At 34.1% G+C, this 18,596-nt stretch overlaps 1 protein-coding gene across 1 annotated transcript in view; it reads left to right on the top strand.

Moving 5' to 3' along the window:
- Nucleotides 1–18,596, top strand: part of ROBO2 (roundabout, axon guidance receptor, homolog 2 (Drosophila)) — an 843,022-nt gene that overhangs the window by 746,821 nt on the left and 77,605 nt on the right. Inside the window, exons 14-16 of the mRNA XM_006889811.1 lie at nucleotides 3,161–3,392; nucleotides 7,448–7,572; nucleotides 10,401–10,572. Coding sequence (XP_006889873.1) covers nucleotides 3,161–3,392; nucleotides 7,448–7,572; nucleotides 10,401–10,572 — 529 coding nt within the window. The remainder of the gene's footprint in view (nucleotides 1–3,160; nucleotides 3,393–7,447; nucleotides 7,573–10,400; nucleotides 10,573–18,596) is intronic.

The following is an 18,596-nucleotide window of genomic DNA, read 5'->3' as shown; positions in this document are numbered from 1 at the left end:
CTGCAAGGATTTTTCTGAACATTGACAGTTTTGATGAAAGGCATCTCTCTTTAGTTTTTGTAAATACAACTTTTTTCCCCCTTTGTGGTTACTTTGTTTTGGGGTATTAGAATTACATCTTTTCAAAGACCAGGTCAGGGGTACAAGCAAAAATTGGGAGTGTGGGTGCGGATTTATATAAGATAAATATTCATTGATCTGAGTTCATGTTTTTCTTGATATACCTTCATACAAGTGTCACACTAATTCCATAAAATCTCAGAGGTTTAGAAAACAATCAAGTGGGTAAAAGAAGTTTTAGTTGTTGAGACTCTGCTGTGAAATTGAGATTATCTGTTTATAGACATGTACCTACTCATTTTCCATTAACTTCATAGAGTTTTCTAGTTTAGCCATATCAAATACAGAAAACTTTGAGCTCTGATAGCTTAGTGGTTAGGAGTTGCACTACCAGAGGCTAGTGGTCTAAATCCACCAATTAACTCCACAGGACAAATCTGAGCAACCTCCTCTTGTGTGGTTCTCCTATTGGAGAATCAACCAAGAGTTAATTCCAACACGATAGTATATAACAACAAAACAACATATTTATATAAAGCATACATATATTTTAAAAATAATCCTACAAGTAAGAAAGATATTAAACATTCTCATATAAAAATGTCTTTTTAAAAATGTGCAAATATTTTTAAAGCAAAAGAAAGAGCCATATCCATTATTATATTCTCCAATTTCCATTTCTCCTCAATCTTCCCAAAATGAGAAGATTCTGTCTTCCCCATTAATTTTACACCTTATTTGATGGTGAAATATGTCAAATTAAGGACTTCTTAGAATACAGATATTGAATATGGATATGGAAATACAGGTAGAAAAAGTTTATCATTAAATCAGATATTTTTCAAAATGTAGCAAGATATTAAATATTGCTTAAAAAGCTAAAAACATTTTACTTTTGAAGATGAAATCACAGTTCACCTCAAACTCGTAATAATAACAGCAAACATCTACCAAAGTGTGTTGATTTTTATTTTGCATTTTATATTTTGTAACTAAACAAGTGAAAGGATTTATTAATAAAAATAAATCTCTATTTTAGTAATAGAACAGAGGCATAGGTAGTGAAAGGTAGTCCATGCAAAAGAGTTAAAGTGAAAAAAAAAAGAAGGAAAACAGGTAAAGGACCCTTGGAAAGTGAGTCCAGGCATTACAGCATGCTATCAGCTGCAAAGGAGAGAACTATGTGTATTTATTTTTTATGTAATACTTAAAAAAGTGAAAAAATACTTTTCAAAAATTCTGTTTTTATTGTTGCAAATATATATGTACAACAAAAACATTTGCCAATTTTCTCCATTTTATAACAGTTTTTGGAATGTTTTTACTTTTGTTTAATTATTCATATTTTTATTATTAATATATTTCATGCATGTACGTGGAGTACCATACACTCCTTCATTTACGTTATATTTTGTTCATTTATATTGTGGGGGTTTTCCTACCACCAACTACTTTTGTGAAAGCATGTCAGTCAGTTTTTATGCCTCATGCCCTAATATCCCTCTTTTGGATAGCCAATTGCTGATTTGCTCATACTTTCAAACCAGTACTCTAAGGAAACAGGCATGTTCCTTTTGCTAAGGAATCCACTGTTAACTTTGAAATTTGACCATCGGTATCCATAATCATCCAGTCCAAAGTAAGCCATTCGTTTGCAACAATCAACCCTAGTTAATAGCATGCATCATCTGCTCTTCATTTGATTGGGTTCTGGTCAACTCATCCTGAGCCATCTGTGCCTAGGTTTAAATGGGCATCATCTGCAAACTCAGGAGTTCACATTTAAGTCAAGTTACTTATCAACTCTAACTTAAATTATTGGAGTTCAAAGATGCTGTCAAATTGTATTAAACAGAGTTTGACAAATTAATAAAATATCTTTCAGTTAACTTTTGTTGATAGTTGTAAAACTTTTCAAGTACATTTGAACGATAGGCTCTAAGTGGACAACTTTTATTCTCTTTCCCCTATTTTATTCGCAAGGATTATTTTACATGCTGAGCCTTTTTTTTTTCTTTTTGATACATTTTATTCTTCTTGCATGTCTATGTTCTGTATATTTTCAGGAAAATTTTACTTGCCATTCCTTACTCAGTTTTTCTGGCTCCCCCCTGAAGGCTGACACCAAATCTAGATCAATTTCTCACCTAATCTCATCTTCCATATTTCTTCTTAGCTTTCAAAATTCCTGAAATTTGGCATACTGTAGGAACTCAAATAATATGTTTTGAGGGAGTAAAGTTATTAGTGAATAGACAAGAAATAAGAATGAAATTCTGAGTAAATGCGCATCACATATTAAGTCATAGTATAAAAAGTTGCTGTGTATAGGAGAAAAAGCAAATAGATCTGATAGATCAAGTTAGGGCAACAGACAGATTGCTATTGTTTTAGTCTGATGTATTGTGACAACAGGGCTAAATGCTGCCTAACCCTGCCTCATCCTCATGATTGCCAACGTCATTGCACCAATTGTGCCAATTCTTGTTGAAAGGCTACATTGCCCTCACTTATTAACTATTTGACCATATACATTGTCCTCCTCTCGTCAATCCTTCTCATGATGTGTTTAAAGCAAGCAGGTCAGATAGTGTTCTTGGGTGTTACATAAGGCATTCATTGCCCAGTTTTCCAGATGATAATACCTGATCCTTTTTCTTACCCTGCCTTGATGAGGGAGCGCAATGTAATTGTCATTCCTGAGTGAGTTGGCTTATATTTCAAACTCTGGTGTCAAAGATTTCAGCATCACAGCATCACAAGGAAGCTACCAAACTCTGATGAACTGAAAAACGGGTAGTGGAGATAAGGCTAGGGGAATAAGCAGGAAATGTGAATCAATAATGGAGGTATCTTGAGTACTGTAGGTGTTTTAAGTAGAAGTGAAAGACGTGTTCCACTCTTTGTTTTGAAAAAAACTTTGGGGCAATGTGAACTTGGATTCAATATTGCAAGCAGGAAGGCAAAAGAAGCCAAGGCACCAGTGGACAATTGTCTCTGGGAACTACAGAAAACTAGAGAGACTGCAGAAGATTGATTGATCCAAAGTTATGTTTGAAATGCTTGTATTTTATCTCAAATATTCTTTTCTCTCTTTCAGGTGGATCGCCAGCCCCAGTTTATTCAAGGCTACCGGATCATGTATCGTCAGACTTCTGGCCTGCAGGCTACATTGGCGTGGCAGAATTTAGATGCCAAAGTCCCAACTGAAAGAAATGCTGTGTTAGTCAATCTGAAAAAGGGAGTGACTTATGAAATTAAAGTTCGACCATATTTTAATGAGTTCCAAGGAATGGATAGTGAATCTAAAATTGTTCGTACTACTGAAGAAGGTTAGTATTCAGGTATCTAACAAACTAAACTATATCCTAAATTTTAAAGTGTATCTTTTAAACAAACAAAAGATTAATGGTTCAAACTCACCGTTCACTCTAGAGGGGAAAATGGGGTGGTCAGCTTCCATAAGATTTACAGCTTTCCTGCAGGATTGGTAGGAGTCAATCGACTTGATGGCAGGAGTTTGGCATTACATATATATATCAGGAGGGGCCAGGCCTTGGACTAGGACATCATGCTGGGAAAGGTAAAAGGTCGGAGAAAGAGAGAAAGACCTGAAGATTCTCAATAAGATAGAGTGACGCAGTGACTATAACAATATGCTTGTGCATATCAGAGATTATGAGACCCAGGAGAGCACGGTTTAGATTTGTTGCTCACAGGGACACTGTGAGTAGTAGTCTAATTAAAGGTAGCTAACAACAAGAACATAAACCACAGATAGGGAACGCTGATGGCCTAGTCCAGCGAGTTTAACTGCTAACCCCAAAGTGGTACTTCTTTGGCAGTTCAAACCCACTGTGGAGAAAAGATGGGCAATCTCTTCCTATTTTAGTTTACAGTCTTGGGAACTCAATGAAAAATCATAATGAGTTGGACTTGGCATGACAAAAGGCAGTGAGCGATGGTGATAGCATAATTAAATAAATTTCTCTTGCAATAATAGCTTACTATTTAGGAAGTGTCATTTCTTACTGTTTTCTAAGAAAGCCATTGACCTTCATATATGTATAATATTTCTTAAATCAACATTTGTCACAAATTTTACATCTCTTTCTAGACTAGAATAATTGCTAATGCAATATTTTTCCATTCTTTTTATCTGACTTTTAACTCAATTAGCTTCATTAAATGATAGGCTACGTGAAACATAAAGCATTCTCTTCTTTGTGGCATCTCTTCCTCTGGTGGTGTGTGGCATTTTCTTTGATAAGTCTACAGAGCTGTGGGGCTTACCAGTCTCACAGTTGCTGACCAGAAGATCACTTGCATATTTACAATGGTCTTCTTCTTAGTGAAGTTCATGTTTTCTCTTCTCTTTTCTGGAATTTTTCTTCTGTGAACATATTTTAAATACAGTATGATAGACATGATATTAAGGGAAGCTTCATCCAATGCATTTCCTAGTGTCTCCTTCACTGAAATAGAAGCTTATAAAGAAATGGCACCACTGTGTAACCAAAGTCAGATACCAAATATCTTTCTATTCTTGAAGACATTTTACTCTAAACATCTTAACTATAAAGTAATATATGAGAAGTATTAAAAACATTTGTTTATGTAGACTTCTTAAACTAGTTTGTACTTGTCCCAGATTGTCCAAATAAGAAGATTGATAAGCTCGATATTATAAAATATTTTTTTAATTTCTTTTTTATACTAGTTTATTTACAAAATTTGAGTACATTGTTTTTCAGACCAGATTCTTCCAATTTCCCTCAACTGCCCCCATCAAATTCACAACCGCATGATTAATCCATTGCCCTGCCCTCCATCTTCATCCCTCTGCTTCTACCCTCCTCCCCACCTTGGATCCTCGTACTCATTCTACAATAATGGTTTTATACAATATTTGTCCTTTTGGAACTGAGTCCGTTAACTCAGCATCAAGTTTTAACAGGATAGCAAGTAATAAATGTTGGCAAGCTAGGAACATGTTGGTGGGATTGTAAAATAGTGCAACCATTCTGGAAGGCAATTTGGTGTTTCCTCAAAAAGCTGAACATAGAAATTCCATGTGAACCAACTATTCCACTACTTGGAATATACCCTGAGAAAAGGAGAACTGAGGCACAAACGGAGTTCATAGCAGTGTTAAAATATTATTTTTATGTGAACTTAGAGTATGGAATACTGATATAAACAAAAGTTAACAATTTTTAAAGCAACTATCCATTTTTAGGATGTGTAAAGAATAGGGAAAAATTAGCACAGTAGTCCATTATTTTCCATTTAATTTTACTTTATGCATTTAAATGGTAGTGTTAAGATGTAGAGTAGGTCCATTTTATATGGAAAGCTGTTTGAAGCAGGCTTCCTCAAATCAGTTTCACTGCTGTTAGACTCTTCCTGTGGATCAGACATTTGTCACCATTCAGTAGACATTAATCTCCAGTTTCTGTGGCCTTGTGAGGCTAACAAATAGTACTCAGCAGGGCTCTATCTGGGGACTATGAACAACGCTGTGAGTACTTTCACATCTTTAGAAAGATGTTGAGTGCAAGAATAATTGACCTGTCAGGAAAAAGGCATGGTGTCCTCTCCAGGCCAACAGCCAGCCAAATGAGAAACTAGAAGTATTCTTTTTTAATGCAGTCTGTTAAATACCTACAGAGCTGGCCAACAGGCAGTTGGATTTGTGTCATCATGTCATTATTTGCAACAATATTTGCACAGAGAAGGATGATAAAAAGCAATGTTCCATTAACACATGTCTTTGTGTGTTCAATTTCAATGCACATATAGCAAACATGATTGAAATATGCCATTATGACAATCTCATTAAACAATGGAATCCTTTCTGATTATTGTTGGTTTTGTGTGTGATCAAGTCAGAACAAACCCATAGCCAACACTCCAGTTGGTTTCCAGAGGCAATACATTTCATAGGAGGAGATTGCCTATCCTTCTGTGGAGCACCTGGTGGGTTTGAACCACATGCCCTTGGAATTATAGCCCAACTTTCCTATACTTTCTGATAAAGTCTTAAAATATGTGTTAATATTCTATTTGCATTTTTTAAAATACTGAAATGTGTAAAGCTTTAAAATATAGACCTTTTTCTAGGAAAATCCTTTCATATCACCAAATTTTTTGGTATGTTAACTACCAAGGAGGCTTTTGAGTTTGACTTCCCTACATTTGCTTTTAAATCCAGAGTTTCAGTGAGAAGACACTTCTTTTTCTGATTTTTTTTTTACTTCTCAAATATACTGTATTATAGAATTGCAGCCTAAAAATCAGAAAGTTTCCCCACATCTTCCCCCCCCGGCCCCCTTGGTGATTGTAATCAGGAATAGGACTATAAAGGAAAAGAATTATTGTAGGAAAGAAAATTTGCTCATTTGACATTTGACCCAGCAAAAATTGTTTCTATGATTAGACTTCTTTGCCAGTCCATGTAAAAATACATTTTAAATCTTAAATTTTAGGACCGCTTATCACAGGTGATCATTTTGCTCAATATGCAAACAAAATATTTTTTTCTTCTGTATTTCTAGAAATTAGAGATGTTTCTTATTAACATGAATTTTATAAGGGGAGCTCTGGTGGCCTAGTGGTAAGGAGCTGCAACTACAATCCCAGAGGTGCACTGTTCGAATCCACCAGATGCTCTGCCGGGGAAGGAGGGACAATCTCCTCCTGTACCATTCAGATCTGATTTGATGGTACACTCACACAAAAATAATAAAATTTAAAAAATTTTTAAAAACCCATGAATTTTATAACATATTAACATGTTATGACATGAAAGAAATACAAAAACCTTCTTATGTGCCAACACTCACAAATAGCTACTGCTAATATTTTGGGAGGAAATCTTCTTAAAATACTTTTTTATAGAAGTGGTATTTATTTTGTTTTGATTTTAGAAAGACAACCTGTTACATTTGAATTAACCAGAGTTTAGGCTCAGACAGACCTAGGTTCAAATCCTGACTTGCTATTTGACTTGATGGGGTCTATTAAACTCACCATGTCTTTCCTCATCTGTGAAACTGAACAAAGTATTATTTCACCCTTCTGAAGCTAGTGTGAGAATTAAGTTAGGCAGTTTCATTTTGAACATATAGAAACACTCCTTGGAATTTACTATCAGCTCTTAAATTTTCTACCAAGGACATATTGCCTAGCTGTTGTATTTATAGTCAGTCTACTATATTTTCAAGGTTGTTTCCCCCAAAATATCACTGTTGGACAGTATATGCACATTAAGTACTACTGGAAGTCAAAAGGCCATGTATCTAGTCTTTATATTCATATTGTGTAGATAGCAGTAGTTCACCCCAGGGCTTGGCATTTGTGTTTATTCTGATTTCTCCTTCTGCAGCTCCAAGTGCACCTCCACAGTCAGTCACTGTGCTGACAGTTGGAAGCCATAATAGCACAAGCATCAGTGTTTCCTGGGATCCTCCTCCTCCAGATCATCAGAACGGAATCATCCAAGAATACAAGGTAGGCTCAGAAACAAAGGTTCCTAGAGATGCTCAGTGTCAGAAGAATGAGACTTGTTATTTGGCCCCGTTAAGGAGTTTAAATGCAAAGTGATTATTTACTTGAAAATGCTAATATCCTTGCTTGACATGTAAAGCAAATATATAGAGGGATAGGTTTTAACGCAAAGGTTGCATCTGTAGAACTCATACTCAGTTGAACAATTAAATCAAAACAATTAAAATTTTCTTATATAAAATGTGATTCCAGAACCTCAGGGCTTTTGAGAGATGCAGTACAGAAGAGCAATGAGCCCTCATCCCAAGAACTGTCTTTATCTTTGTTATTGGAGTGAGTTTGGTGCAAGAGGCTTTAGGGCTATGATTAAACACTGTTATCAGAAAAGGGTGCTGTCAAAAAGGTCATGCAGTGAGGAAGACTAGGACAGGGGAAGAGCATATGCCTACTCTTAAATTATATTTTATTCTATTTATTGAAGACCTAATTAAAATTTCACTTGAAAAAAGGGAAACGTTAGAAGAAAAAAATTTCAGAAAACTGACATAAAAACAGCTGATCCTTTATTATTTGTCAGCTGGTGAATTTGCTACTATTTAAAAACATTATGCATTTGTTGTATCATTGCCATCATTTAGTGTTTCTTTAAGATGCAAAATGTCTAACTTTGTGAATTTTTTTATTTATGATGTTATTAACCCATCTGGGTGTAAAACACATAATTAAATCTTGTAAAAATGCAAATCTGTGGGGGGTTTTTTTCTGTCAATAAGTCTTTATAGAATTCCTACAAATGCAAAGCAGGTATATCCAATAGAATAGACAACTAGACACCCTATTTTATCCAAGAATTCATATTTGGTATGGGAATTAAAACTGAGTCATCAATAAAAATATAATGGTAGATCATATTCTGTTATTCCTAAGAAAAATGATCAATTTTGAAATAGAATTTTCTTGGAAATAAAGGTCAATTTACTTGTCAGTGGGTAACATATATATATATATATATATATATATATATATATAAGCACTTATTTTTTAATCCTCATCAAATTATATAAGAACTACTATATATAAATATTTATCAGATTCTCTATATTATATGGAATTTAAGAATAAGTAGTTTTAAAGTTTTAGAAATAAAACTTTATAATTACATTTTAACCTCTAATACTTCTACTTTATGAATACATTTTTCTAAGTAAAATATTATCATGTGTTTGTGCACGTGTGTGTATGTATTTCAATGAGGTTAGGAATTTATTTTTTCATAAATTGTAAATTTCTTTAACTCGTACTTCACAGCAAAGTGTATATTTGAATCATATCTCAATAACCTTTCATGGAAACACAGGTAGCATAATGTCAATAACAATAGGACACTATTCAAAGAAATTACAGAAAAAGTTTTAGAAACTTACTCCTTCAGAAACCAGCCACCTGCGTGTCCACATGAAATAACTCATAAATAGGAATATATGTCAAGGTAAAAAACTCATTGCCTTTGAGTCAGAACCAACTCATAACTGACCCTCCAGCAGGTTTTCAGAGGTTGGAGATTGCATGGGAAGAGATTGTTCATCCCTCTCCCACAGAGCAGCTGATGGGTTCTAATCACCTGCCTTGGGTTAACAGCACAACAGCCTATCAACAAGGCTACCAGAGCTCCCCATGAGAGTACATACACAGCAGAATTATTTTTGAACACATTTTATAGGAACAGATTCCCATACTTCATAAAAAAAAATATGCTTTACACTTTGATTCTTGGAAGAAGTAAAGATGCATCTTTCTTGGGATTTATGTTTAAGACTTTCTATCCCTTTGTCCTCATGTACGAGTATATATGTATATGCATGTTTTCATCAATATTAGGATTTATTACTGCCAATGTAAATATTGACTTTAATTTCATCTGAATCAATACCTATAACTTGTGTCAATTAATCTTATTAAATACTTCTATGTGAGGTATCATTTTCTTAAATGAAATATATATATTACCCAGTTGTATACTTTAGATATTATGATTTTTCAATCACTACATTTTATAGATTATATGTATATTTTTATAAATAAGCGCAGAAAGTAATACACTTTGATCCATACCAAAATGCCATTTGCCATCAAAGACCACTTTCTTTAAGTGCTAAGAGAATCATTTCACTTTCTAAATTATTCATTATAAGCATTCAATGCTGATAGTAAGATTAAAATGAACATGGTGTGATTTTAGAATCCCTTATTGTTATTACATTAACCTGTTATAAGTGTGATCTATTATACCTTACATGTACACATATGAAAAAAAACCTCAGAAATTGAACTTTCGAAAAGCCATTAGCTGACACATACACAGCGTTGTCCCTAAGAAGCACTCTGGTTGCACTTTCTCCGAGACAGAGTTGTTTGTTCTTTGGGCAGTCCATAGGGTATTCAGTACACAGCTGTATTCCACACATGGTATATTCAGTACTATGCTCATGTTGTCAGAAGAAGGAGGCTGTCTTTAGAAGAAGACTTCATGAAGGGAAAGACAGAGGGTCGACGAAATCAAGAAAGACCCTCAAGGAGATGGATTAACACTGTGACTAGCAAAGGACTTGTGCATGGCAGAGATTGTGAGGCTGGTGCAGGTTTAAGCAAGGCTTAGATCTTCTGTTCATAGGGTCACTGTAAGTTGTGATCAGTTGCATAGCACCTAACAACTACACACTCTCCTAGAAAATGGACAGGTAACCATTTCTAAAAGTTCATCAAGTATAACAGTGTACTTATCAGAAAGGATACTTTTATATTCATTTGTTATTAACTTTCCATTTCTATAGATCTGGTGTTTGGGAAATGAAACTCGATTTCATATCAACAAAACTGTGGATGCAGCCATTCGGTCTGTTATAATTGGTGGATTATTCCCAGGTATTCAGTATCGAGTAGAAGTTGCAGCTAGCACCAGTGCAGGGGTTGGGGTAAAGAGTGAGCCCCAGCCAATAATAATTGGTAAGTATCTAAACATGTGATCTGTTCTTTTGAGTTAGTCAACTAGAAAAAAGGCAGAACAATCTTTTGACTCAACATCCTAACACATATTACTGATTGTTAGCTATGAATGATAACAAACATTCCTAATACAGGCAGAAGGATCAACTGACTATCCTTTCTTATAAAAATGCCCAATATAATTTCTCATGTTTATAGTAGTCCTACAGACTTCTTAAAGCCACAATCACTCAGAGTTTAAACACTGCAGATGTCTTTGTAAATCATTTTAAAATTAAACGTCTGTAAGTGATTTTGGCACCACAAAAATATAATAGAAAACAAGATAGCTATTAAAGTCTGTGTATTATGTTACCAATCTATATATTTTGTTATAGCCAGAAAAAAAATTAAAATTTAACCAGAAATAAGAAATTTTGTAATCCACATTTACTTCTCCAAAAGAAAGGTCACTGTTAAAATAATTATCATTATTATATATTATACTTTTCTATCAACAGAGATTATTTGTATGTTCTTGAAGAAATACAATATATTTCATATGGCCTGTAATTTTTTAAGATCTAATTATGCATATATTACATAACATTTTTCCTTGCTGAGTTGTATTCTAGTGCTTGACTAGACCATATTTTATCTAATTTTTTAAATGATGAAGATTTTTGAGTGAATCGTTTTTAGAACATGTGTTATTTCACTAAGACATAGATAGAAGTAGAATTTCTTTTTAATAGAAGTGACAAGGTCTGAATTTATAAGAAATTACTATTTTTTTATCACTTAATAATCACACTAAAAAAAATTGACACTGCATAAAAAAATTATTTCATCACTTTATACTCATACTGACAAAGCAAACTGATTCTAGTTTTTCTTTTTCTTTGCCATCTTTTGTCATTTTATGCATTTTTGCAGGTGTAAAAAGATAACTTTATTTTAGTCCATTTATATTACTCCTGATAACTAATATAGGAGAACTGTATATATGTTTATTAACCATTTTTTCCTTTGTGAATTTTCCAGTTCTGTGTTTCAAAAATTAGGTTGGTTGTTTCTTGTTATTTATTAATAAGTATTATTTATGCATTATAGATGTTATGTACATACATATATTGAAAATATTTCCTCTAAATCTGACACTTATTTTCTCAATAGTGAGTGCCTTTTGTTAAACCAGTAATTTAAAGTTTCATAAAATACAATTTATCAAATTTTTCTTCTGCTTATGTCTGTATAAAAATTGTTGCAAAACCCTACATGAAGATTTTTTTAAAATATTTTATTCTAGAAGCTTTATAATTTTAGCTTTTGTGCTTAGGTCTGTAGTTTATCTCAAAGTAATTACACGTGATTTGAGAGTTGAGGGTTCGGATTGATTTATTTTCATTTGTATGTCCAATTATGCAGTAACTATTTATTATAAAGGTTTTACTTTCCTGAATTAACTATACATCTACAAGTCCATTCGTGGATCCCTGTGTTTCTTGATTTGTCTATATGTCTAGCTTTATGGCCACCCACAGAGTCTTGATTTCTGTAGCTTAAAGTCATTTTTGAAGTCAGCAGTGCAAATACTTCATAATTTTCTTCTACAAACCTGCTTTGACTATTTTCATTTCTCTCTTTTTAATTTCTTTTTCAACATAGGGGAAAAGAAAAAATTTGGGAGTGGAATTCAGAATATATTGACTTCTCTCCAACAGCACTATACTATATATTATATAATTCATTTTTAAAAATTTATAAAACTCTATGTTTTTGTTGTTGTTGTGTGTCATTAAGCCAGAACCAACTCCTGGCTGACCCTCTAAGTGTTTTGCAGAGACAGTTAATGGAATGGAAGGTTACTGCCCAGTCTTCTCCCGAAGAGCTGCGGGTGGATTCAATAATTTGCCTTTGGGGTAATAGTGTGGCTTCTTAACAGTAGGCAACCAGAGCTCCCTTATTGCTCTCCCTTAATTTATCTCAGTGAGCTATTGTGACATAGTGTTATAAGAGTTGCACTGCTGATTCAGAGGCAAATGGTTCAAATCCAATATCTGCTGTGTGGTAGAAAGATGGACAGTCTTCTCCTCCTCTATCAATTATGGCCTTTGAAAAACTGCTGAAGGTTTAGCTGTGAGTCAGTTGTGACTTGAGGGTACATAATAATTCATCTTTGTCATATTTTACAGTTTTCATTCTAATATATTAAATAATATTTTACAATTTTTCTTATTTATATAAATTAATGTTTTACATTTAAATTTTAGTTGTATTTATAAATTTAATTATACATTAAAGAGGAGTGGCATCCACTTCCATAATAGCTTGCCTCGGGAAACCCTATGAACCTGGAGAGAGGATGAAAGACACACAAGCATTGAGAACTCTCATTCATAGGGTCGCTATGAGTTGCCTGCGGCTCGATGGCACTTAACAACAACAACATTTTTTACTTATAAAATTAACTTAGATTTATTAGTTTTAAAATGCTTTTTTTCTGATTATATCTAGATAATCATGTTTTGTACTATTTACATTAATATGGGGAATTATGTTGAGTTATATCCAAAGATAAATCTTGTGTTTCTGAATTAAATCCTACTTGATGATGATAAAGACTAGCTGATGGGAATGACCAGCAGCAATGCAGCCTGCTGTTCAGTGTTTCGCCAACCTCCCACCCACCAAATGTCTGATATATACGAAAGAGACTTAAAAAGGCAGTAGATAATAATCACTAGTTTTGCAGATGGGCCGTAATTAAATTTTTTTAAGATGTCTGGTTCTCGTTAGGATTTCTCCAGTCTTCATGGTTGGCTTACCTTCTCCCCTTCCTAGTATGTTTTTAAATTATTATTGTATTCTGGATATTGTAGATTATATGCAATGGAAATATTACCATCCTCCTCTGAAAATACACTAACTCACCCATTCACACATTTCCATTGAGTCAGAACCAACTTATCCTTCAGTTAGTTTTGGGATGCTGTAAATCAGAAAGGAGTAAACTTCCAGAGAAAATGCCATCTTTGTCTTAGCAAAACAAGCCCCTGTAGACTGCTCTACTCAGACTCCTCTGAAAAGGCTTTACTTTACTGACTGATGAAGTTTAACTTGAAATGGCTCATTTTCACTTTATTTATGAGGTGTTTTTTATTGTTAGTGGAAAACTATAGTGTTGGGACTAGGAATTTATTTCAATGACATATTCTCCGGAGGTTTCATTTAAAATCCCAGTATTGTTATATACCTCCTCCTTACGTGATGAGTGTTTCACTTTGGCACAGATTGCTTTTCAGTGAATAAAGCTAAAGTCTTCTCAAAGCTTTCAACCTTCTGTCTTACTTTCCATTAGTTTCTTTGGAAAGATTGTACTGCATGTTGAGTTCAGGGGTCACCTTAGGTTTTAAAGGGAGTTTTTCACAAATTTAGGGATGTCTCCCTGCAGTGACTCCCTCTTCTGTAGGATTCCCCTCTCAATATTGAATCATGGAACCCTGAATTCTATCCTTTGACAGCTTGCACTAAAAAGACTGAGATTTTCTGTTTGAACTCAAATTGTCTCACATTGTATGGGCTTAGGTTACATTACAGAGGAAAAGACTTATAAATGCAAATTTTCTTCCTTTAAAAGCCAAAAATCCCTTTCTGTTCCACTTGATTTTATTTGTAAGAAACATAGGGTTTTTTTAAAAGACACTGTGACCAGCTCTTAAAATATATGTCTGACATTTGATTCAAGAAGATCAAGCCATTCCTTTAATTTTCTGCTGTTTTTTGTTCCCTCTGAAGCAATGAATCTTGAGTATGTTAGATATCACAGGAATTTTTTATTACAAAATAGTTACTATATATAAACAGAATTATGTTCAAATATATTTTGATTCTCCAAGGTTTCTTTATGAGGCAAATGGAAAAAATCATTGAAGATAAGAAGTTAAAGTTCTAACTTTTCTTTAAATTGCCTTGTCTTTTCTTAATTAGTGAGTGATTCACAGAGAGAATTATTAATTCCTTAACCTGAGGGAAACCTACAATATTTCCCTTCTGAGATACTCTAAAATGAATTGAAAAGATACAGGTATACTCTAAAGATTGTGTGTATGTGTGTATTTTGCCGTTGTTGTTATGTACCTTCACGATGCCTGCAGACTGAATAAGTATGGAGATAGGATACAACCATGACACAGACTTTTCTTAATTTTAAACCCTGTAGTATTCCCTTGCTCTGTTCAGACAACACAGTCTCTTGGTCTAGGTATAGATTTTGGATGAGCACAACTAAGTATCCTGCGATTCCCATTTGTCTCAAAATTAGTCATAGCTTGTTGTGATCTACACAAATACTTTTGCAAGTCAATAAAGCACAAATAGACATTATTCTGATATACTCTTCTTTCAGCTGGTATCTATCTGATATCAGCAATGATATCTCTCTGTCATGACCTCTTCAAAACCCAGTTCAACATCTGGTGTTTTTTTGTCTATGTACTAGTCTAGCCATTTTTTGGTTGATCTCCAACAAGATTTTGCTTGCATTTGTTACTAATGATGTTGTTGGGAATGGGAACAAAATCAATCTCTTCTAGTCAGCCAGCTAGGCAGCTGTCCTCCAAATTTCCTGGCTTAGACTCATGAGCATGTCCAGGGCTGCATTTGTAGGTTGACACATTCTAATGGTATCACATTGATTCCTGGGCCTTTATTTTTTTTTTTTCTAGTGCTTTCAGTAAAGGTTCAACTCCATTTTTCATTACCATTAGCTTGTTATCATATGGTACTTCCTGAAATACTTAAGTGTCAGCCACTTGGAAGAAGAATATGATATAAGGAAAGTAAAGAAGACATGAAAATCTTGCTATAGAAAATCACTTCAGAATGGATTCTGTACATTTCAATGTCAAGAAGACAAAAATTCTAACCAATAGACCAATAGACAACATGGTGATAGATGGAGAAAGATTGAAACTGTCAATAACATCATCTTAGTTGGATCCACAGACAACAGCCTTGGTACCAGGAGTTCAGAAGTCAGGAGTTCAGAAGAAGTGTTATATATGGAAAGTCTGAGTCACAGATCTCTCCAAATTATTGATAGCAAGGATACCAGTTTGAAGGCTAAGTTGCACTTAATTCAGATTATGGTCTTTTCAGTCATTTGCTATGTATCTGAGAGCTGGATAAGGAAGCACAAGAATGAATAAGGATAATAGAAGAGCTGTCAATAAATTTGAGCTGTAGTGTTCAAGTTTTGAATATCATGGACCAACAAAAGAATAAACAGATACATCTGTGAAGAGTGCAGCCACAGTGGTCCTTAGAGGCAGGGATGGTTAGACCTTGTCTTATAAACGAAGGGAATGTTGCTAGGAAAGACTATTCCTTGGAGAGTGACATCATGCTTGGAAAGGTGGAGGAATAGCAAAAGAGACCCTCAAATGCCAAACCAGATGGATTGACACAGGGACTGCAGCAACGGACTCAAGCATGTAAGAGGTGATGTGGATGGAGAGATGATAGCACAGGGTTCAGATCTGTTGTTCGCAAGGTTACTATGAGTTGTGCTCAACTTGGTGACACCTAACAGTACCACCACCAAGAACAAATAAATACACATTTTTCTTATCTTACCTCTTCTAGGGAAAAATACTAAGTCTTCAAGTGTGTACTGAATTAATTTTAACTTGTTAGTGTATCATACAGTTATTTTTCAAATTAATCTAAGAAATAATAAGTAATTTAATAAATAATGGCACTATGTCATATTCAAGTAGCTAGCATATGCTATACCTAAGGTGTAATCATGGGAAATAGAATTGTAGCACTTGAAAGAAATAGGCACCTACATATAACACACTTCAATCCAGAGGAAGCTATTTTTCCAAGAGATTTATTTCTTTTTTTACGTTTGCTATTGTCCTGAAGAAACCTTTTAATTGTTTCTTTAATTATCTTTGTATATCTAACTTAACATCTTGCTTGATAACCTTATCTACACAACTGTTACTCTTTACTTGAAAGGACATTTAGTAATGGTTAATCTTTCTGCTTCAATTTATGCTTTCCTTATTGTCTGACCTGTACTGGAAATAGCACCTAAAGTGGCTCAATCTCACTCTCATTTCTTCCTTTGTTTTAATTAAATCATGTATTGACATTTTATGTTTTATGGCTGATAGATTTGTCCTGAGTTAGACTACATTTTGTTTTGTCTATTCTATCTCAGTTTAGTTTTTATTTCAGAGGTGCCCTTTAAGTGGACCTTTAATTAAAATATTATATAAATATAACACACAATCTTGCACGGATTTTAAAGCTGTATTGTTCTTTTGTCTGCAGTTTCCACCTACAAGGTGACTTTTACTTCAGTGTTCATAATAATATATTGTTCTTGTAGTTACAGACACACAAAATGCAATTAACTACATTCAAATACTTAAGCATCAAACAGTATGTCATATAACAAATTTATTTTGATTTAAAATTCATAGTAATCATGCCTAATAATATAGCCATTGTTTCTCTCATCATTTGGCCTTTTCATGCTTATATTTCAGAGTTGGTGTAATATGTGGAACAGCTGCAAACTTTCACAGTAATAGGTACAATCGAATCTGATGTGTCTAATTAATTTTTAGTCCAACAAATTAGTTTTGTTCTTCATTACTCTCCAATGGGAGGAAGACATTATATTTCATTATATTTTTTGTCTGTTGGAACAATGGAGCGTTACAGGTCACACACCTCCCTTGTCTATGCTCTAATTAGTCCAACTGACAGCATTATTTCAAAAATACAAGCAGTATAAGAAATAATAATACGCCTTGGGTAACATAAATATTATTTATGAAATGTGATATTTTTGAAACTTTTACGCCAGTGAAGGCAAATCTATTTATTTTCTCTTTGGTCAATACAGCATTTGTTTTCTTTGTTATGGAAATTAAGGAAAATTAACTTGTGTAGTCTCCTAGTGAAACTATAAACTTATTTTCAGTACATTAGTTCATTGCTGTCAAGTTCATTTTCACTCACAGTCACCCTTATAGGACAGAGTAGAATTGCATCAATCAGTTTCCAAGCCTGTAAATCCTAATGGAAGCCGACTGCCAAATCTTTATCCTGCAGAACCATTACCCTTTCAGTGAGCAGACAAAAGCTCCTTAGCAATTGTTCCACCAAGACGTCTTTCAAAAACATCACTAACTATATTTACATGTGCTTATTGAAACTAAGGGAAGACATTGCAGAAAGAGAACTTTTACTAAATAATAAATAAGTAGAACTGATTATTAGGCCTGTAAACGAAAACAAAAACGGTTTAGTCATGGATAGTAAATACATACAAAAAGTTAGCATATGATAAGCCTACATTTTATTTGGCTTAATTAAGGAAAAGTTTCTTTATCATTCACAATCTTGTTTAATGTAGGTTAACAGAATGGAGGATCATGGTCTCTGCCTCTTTCAGTCATTCGGAGCAATTTTGGAGCTATACAGTCAATACCTTTATTAACTCTTAATCACTCCACATTCTCACCAGCTCTCTTATTTCCTTTCAAGTTAAGAAAAGTGGTGTGGGGTATTAGACTAGGCCTGGAGGTTGTATACCTTATAACTACTGCTAACCATATTCACTCACTCCATTGCACTCAATGACAAAAGTGGCTGGGAAACATAGTTTAACATTGGAAGAAAGAGGAGGCAGTACAGTGGGCAAATCACCTAGTCCCCAATATGGAAACAATTGTAGTTTGCAGGATTGTCAAATCTAGATAGTATACTGCCCGCTGTCATTTATAACACTTAACTTTGTTGTTGTTATGTACCATCAACTCGCTTGCGACTCATAACAACCCTATATACAGCAGCCCTAAACCCTGCTCTATCCTGTACCAAACACTGTCTCTGACACACCCATCCCGATTACCCCAGTCACTGATTCAATCCACCTCATAGACAGTCTTCCCCTTCTGCGCCATTCCTCCACCCTCCCAAGTATGATGTCCCTCTCCAAGGACCTTTCCCTCCTTACAACA

This window comes from Elephantulus edwardii, unplaced genomic scaffold, assembly GCF_000299155.1.
Source record: "Elephantulus edwardii isolate Elephantulus edwardi_28Jun2011 unplaced genomic scaffold, EleEdw1.0 scaffold00081, whole genome shotgun sequence".
NCBI classification, from domain to species: domain Eukaryota; kingdom Metazoa; phylum Chordata; class Mammalia; order Macroscelidea; family Macroscelididae; genus Elephantulus; species Elephantulus edwardii.
Note: the sequence above shows the minus strand (reverse complement) of the source record. Positions and strands in the feature narration are given on the sequence as shown.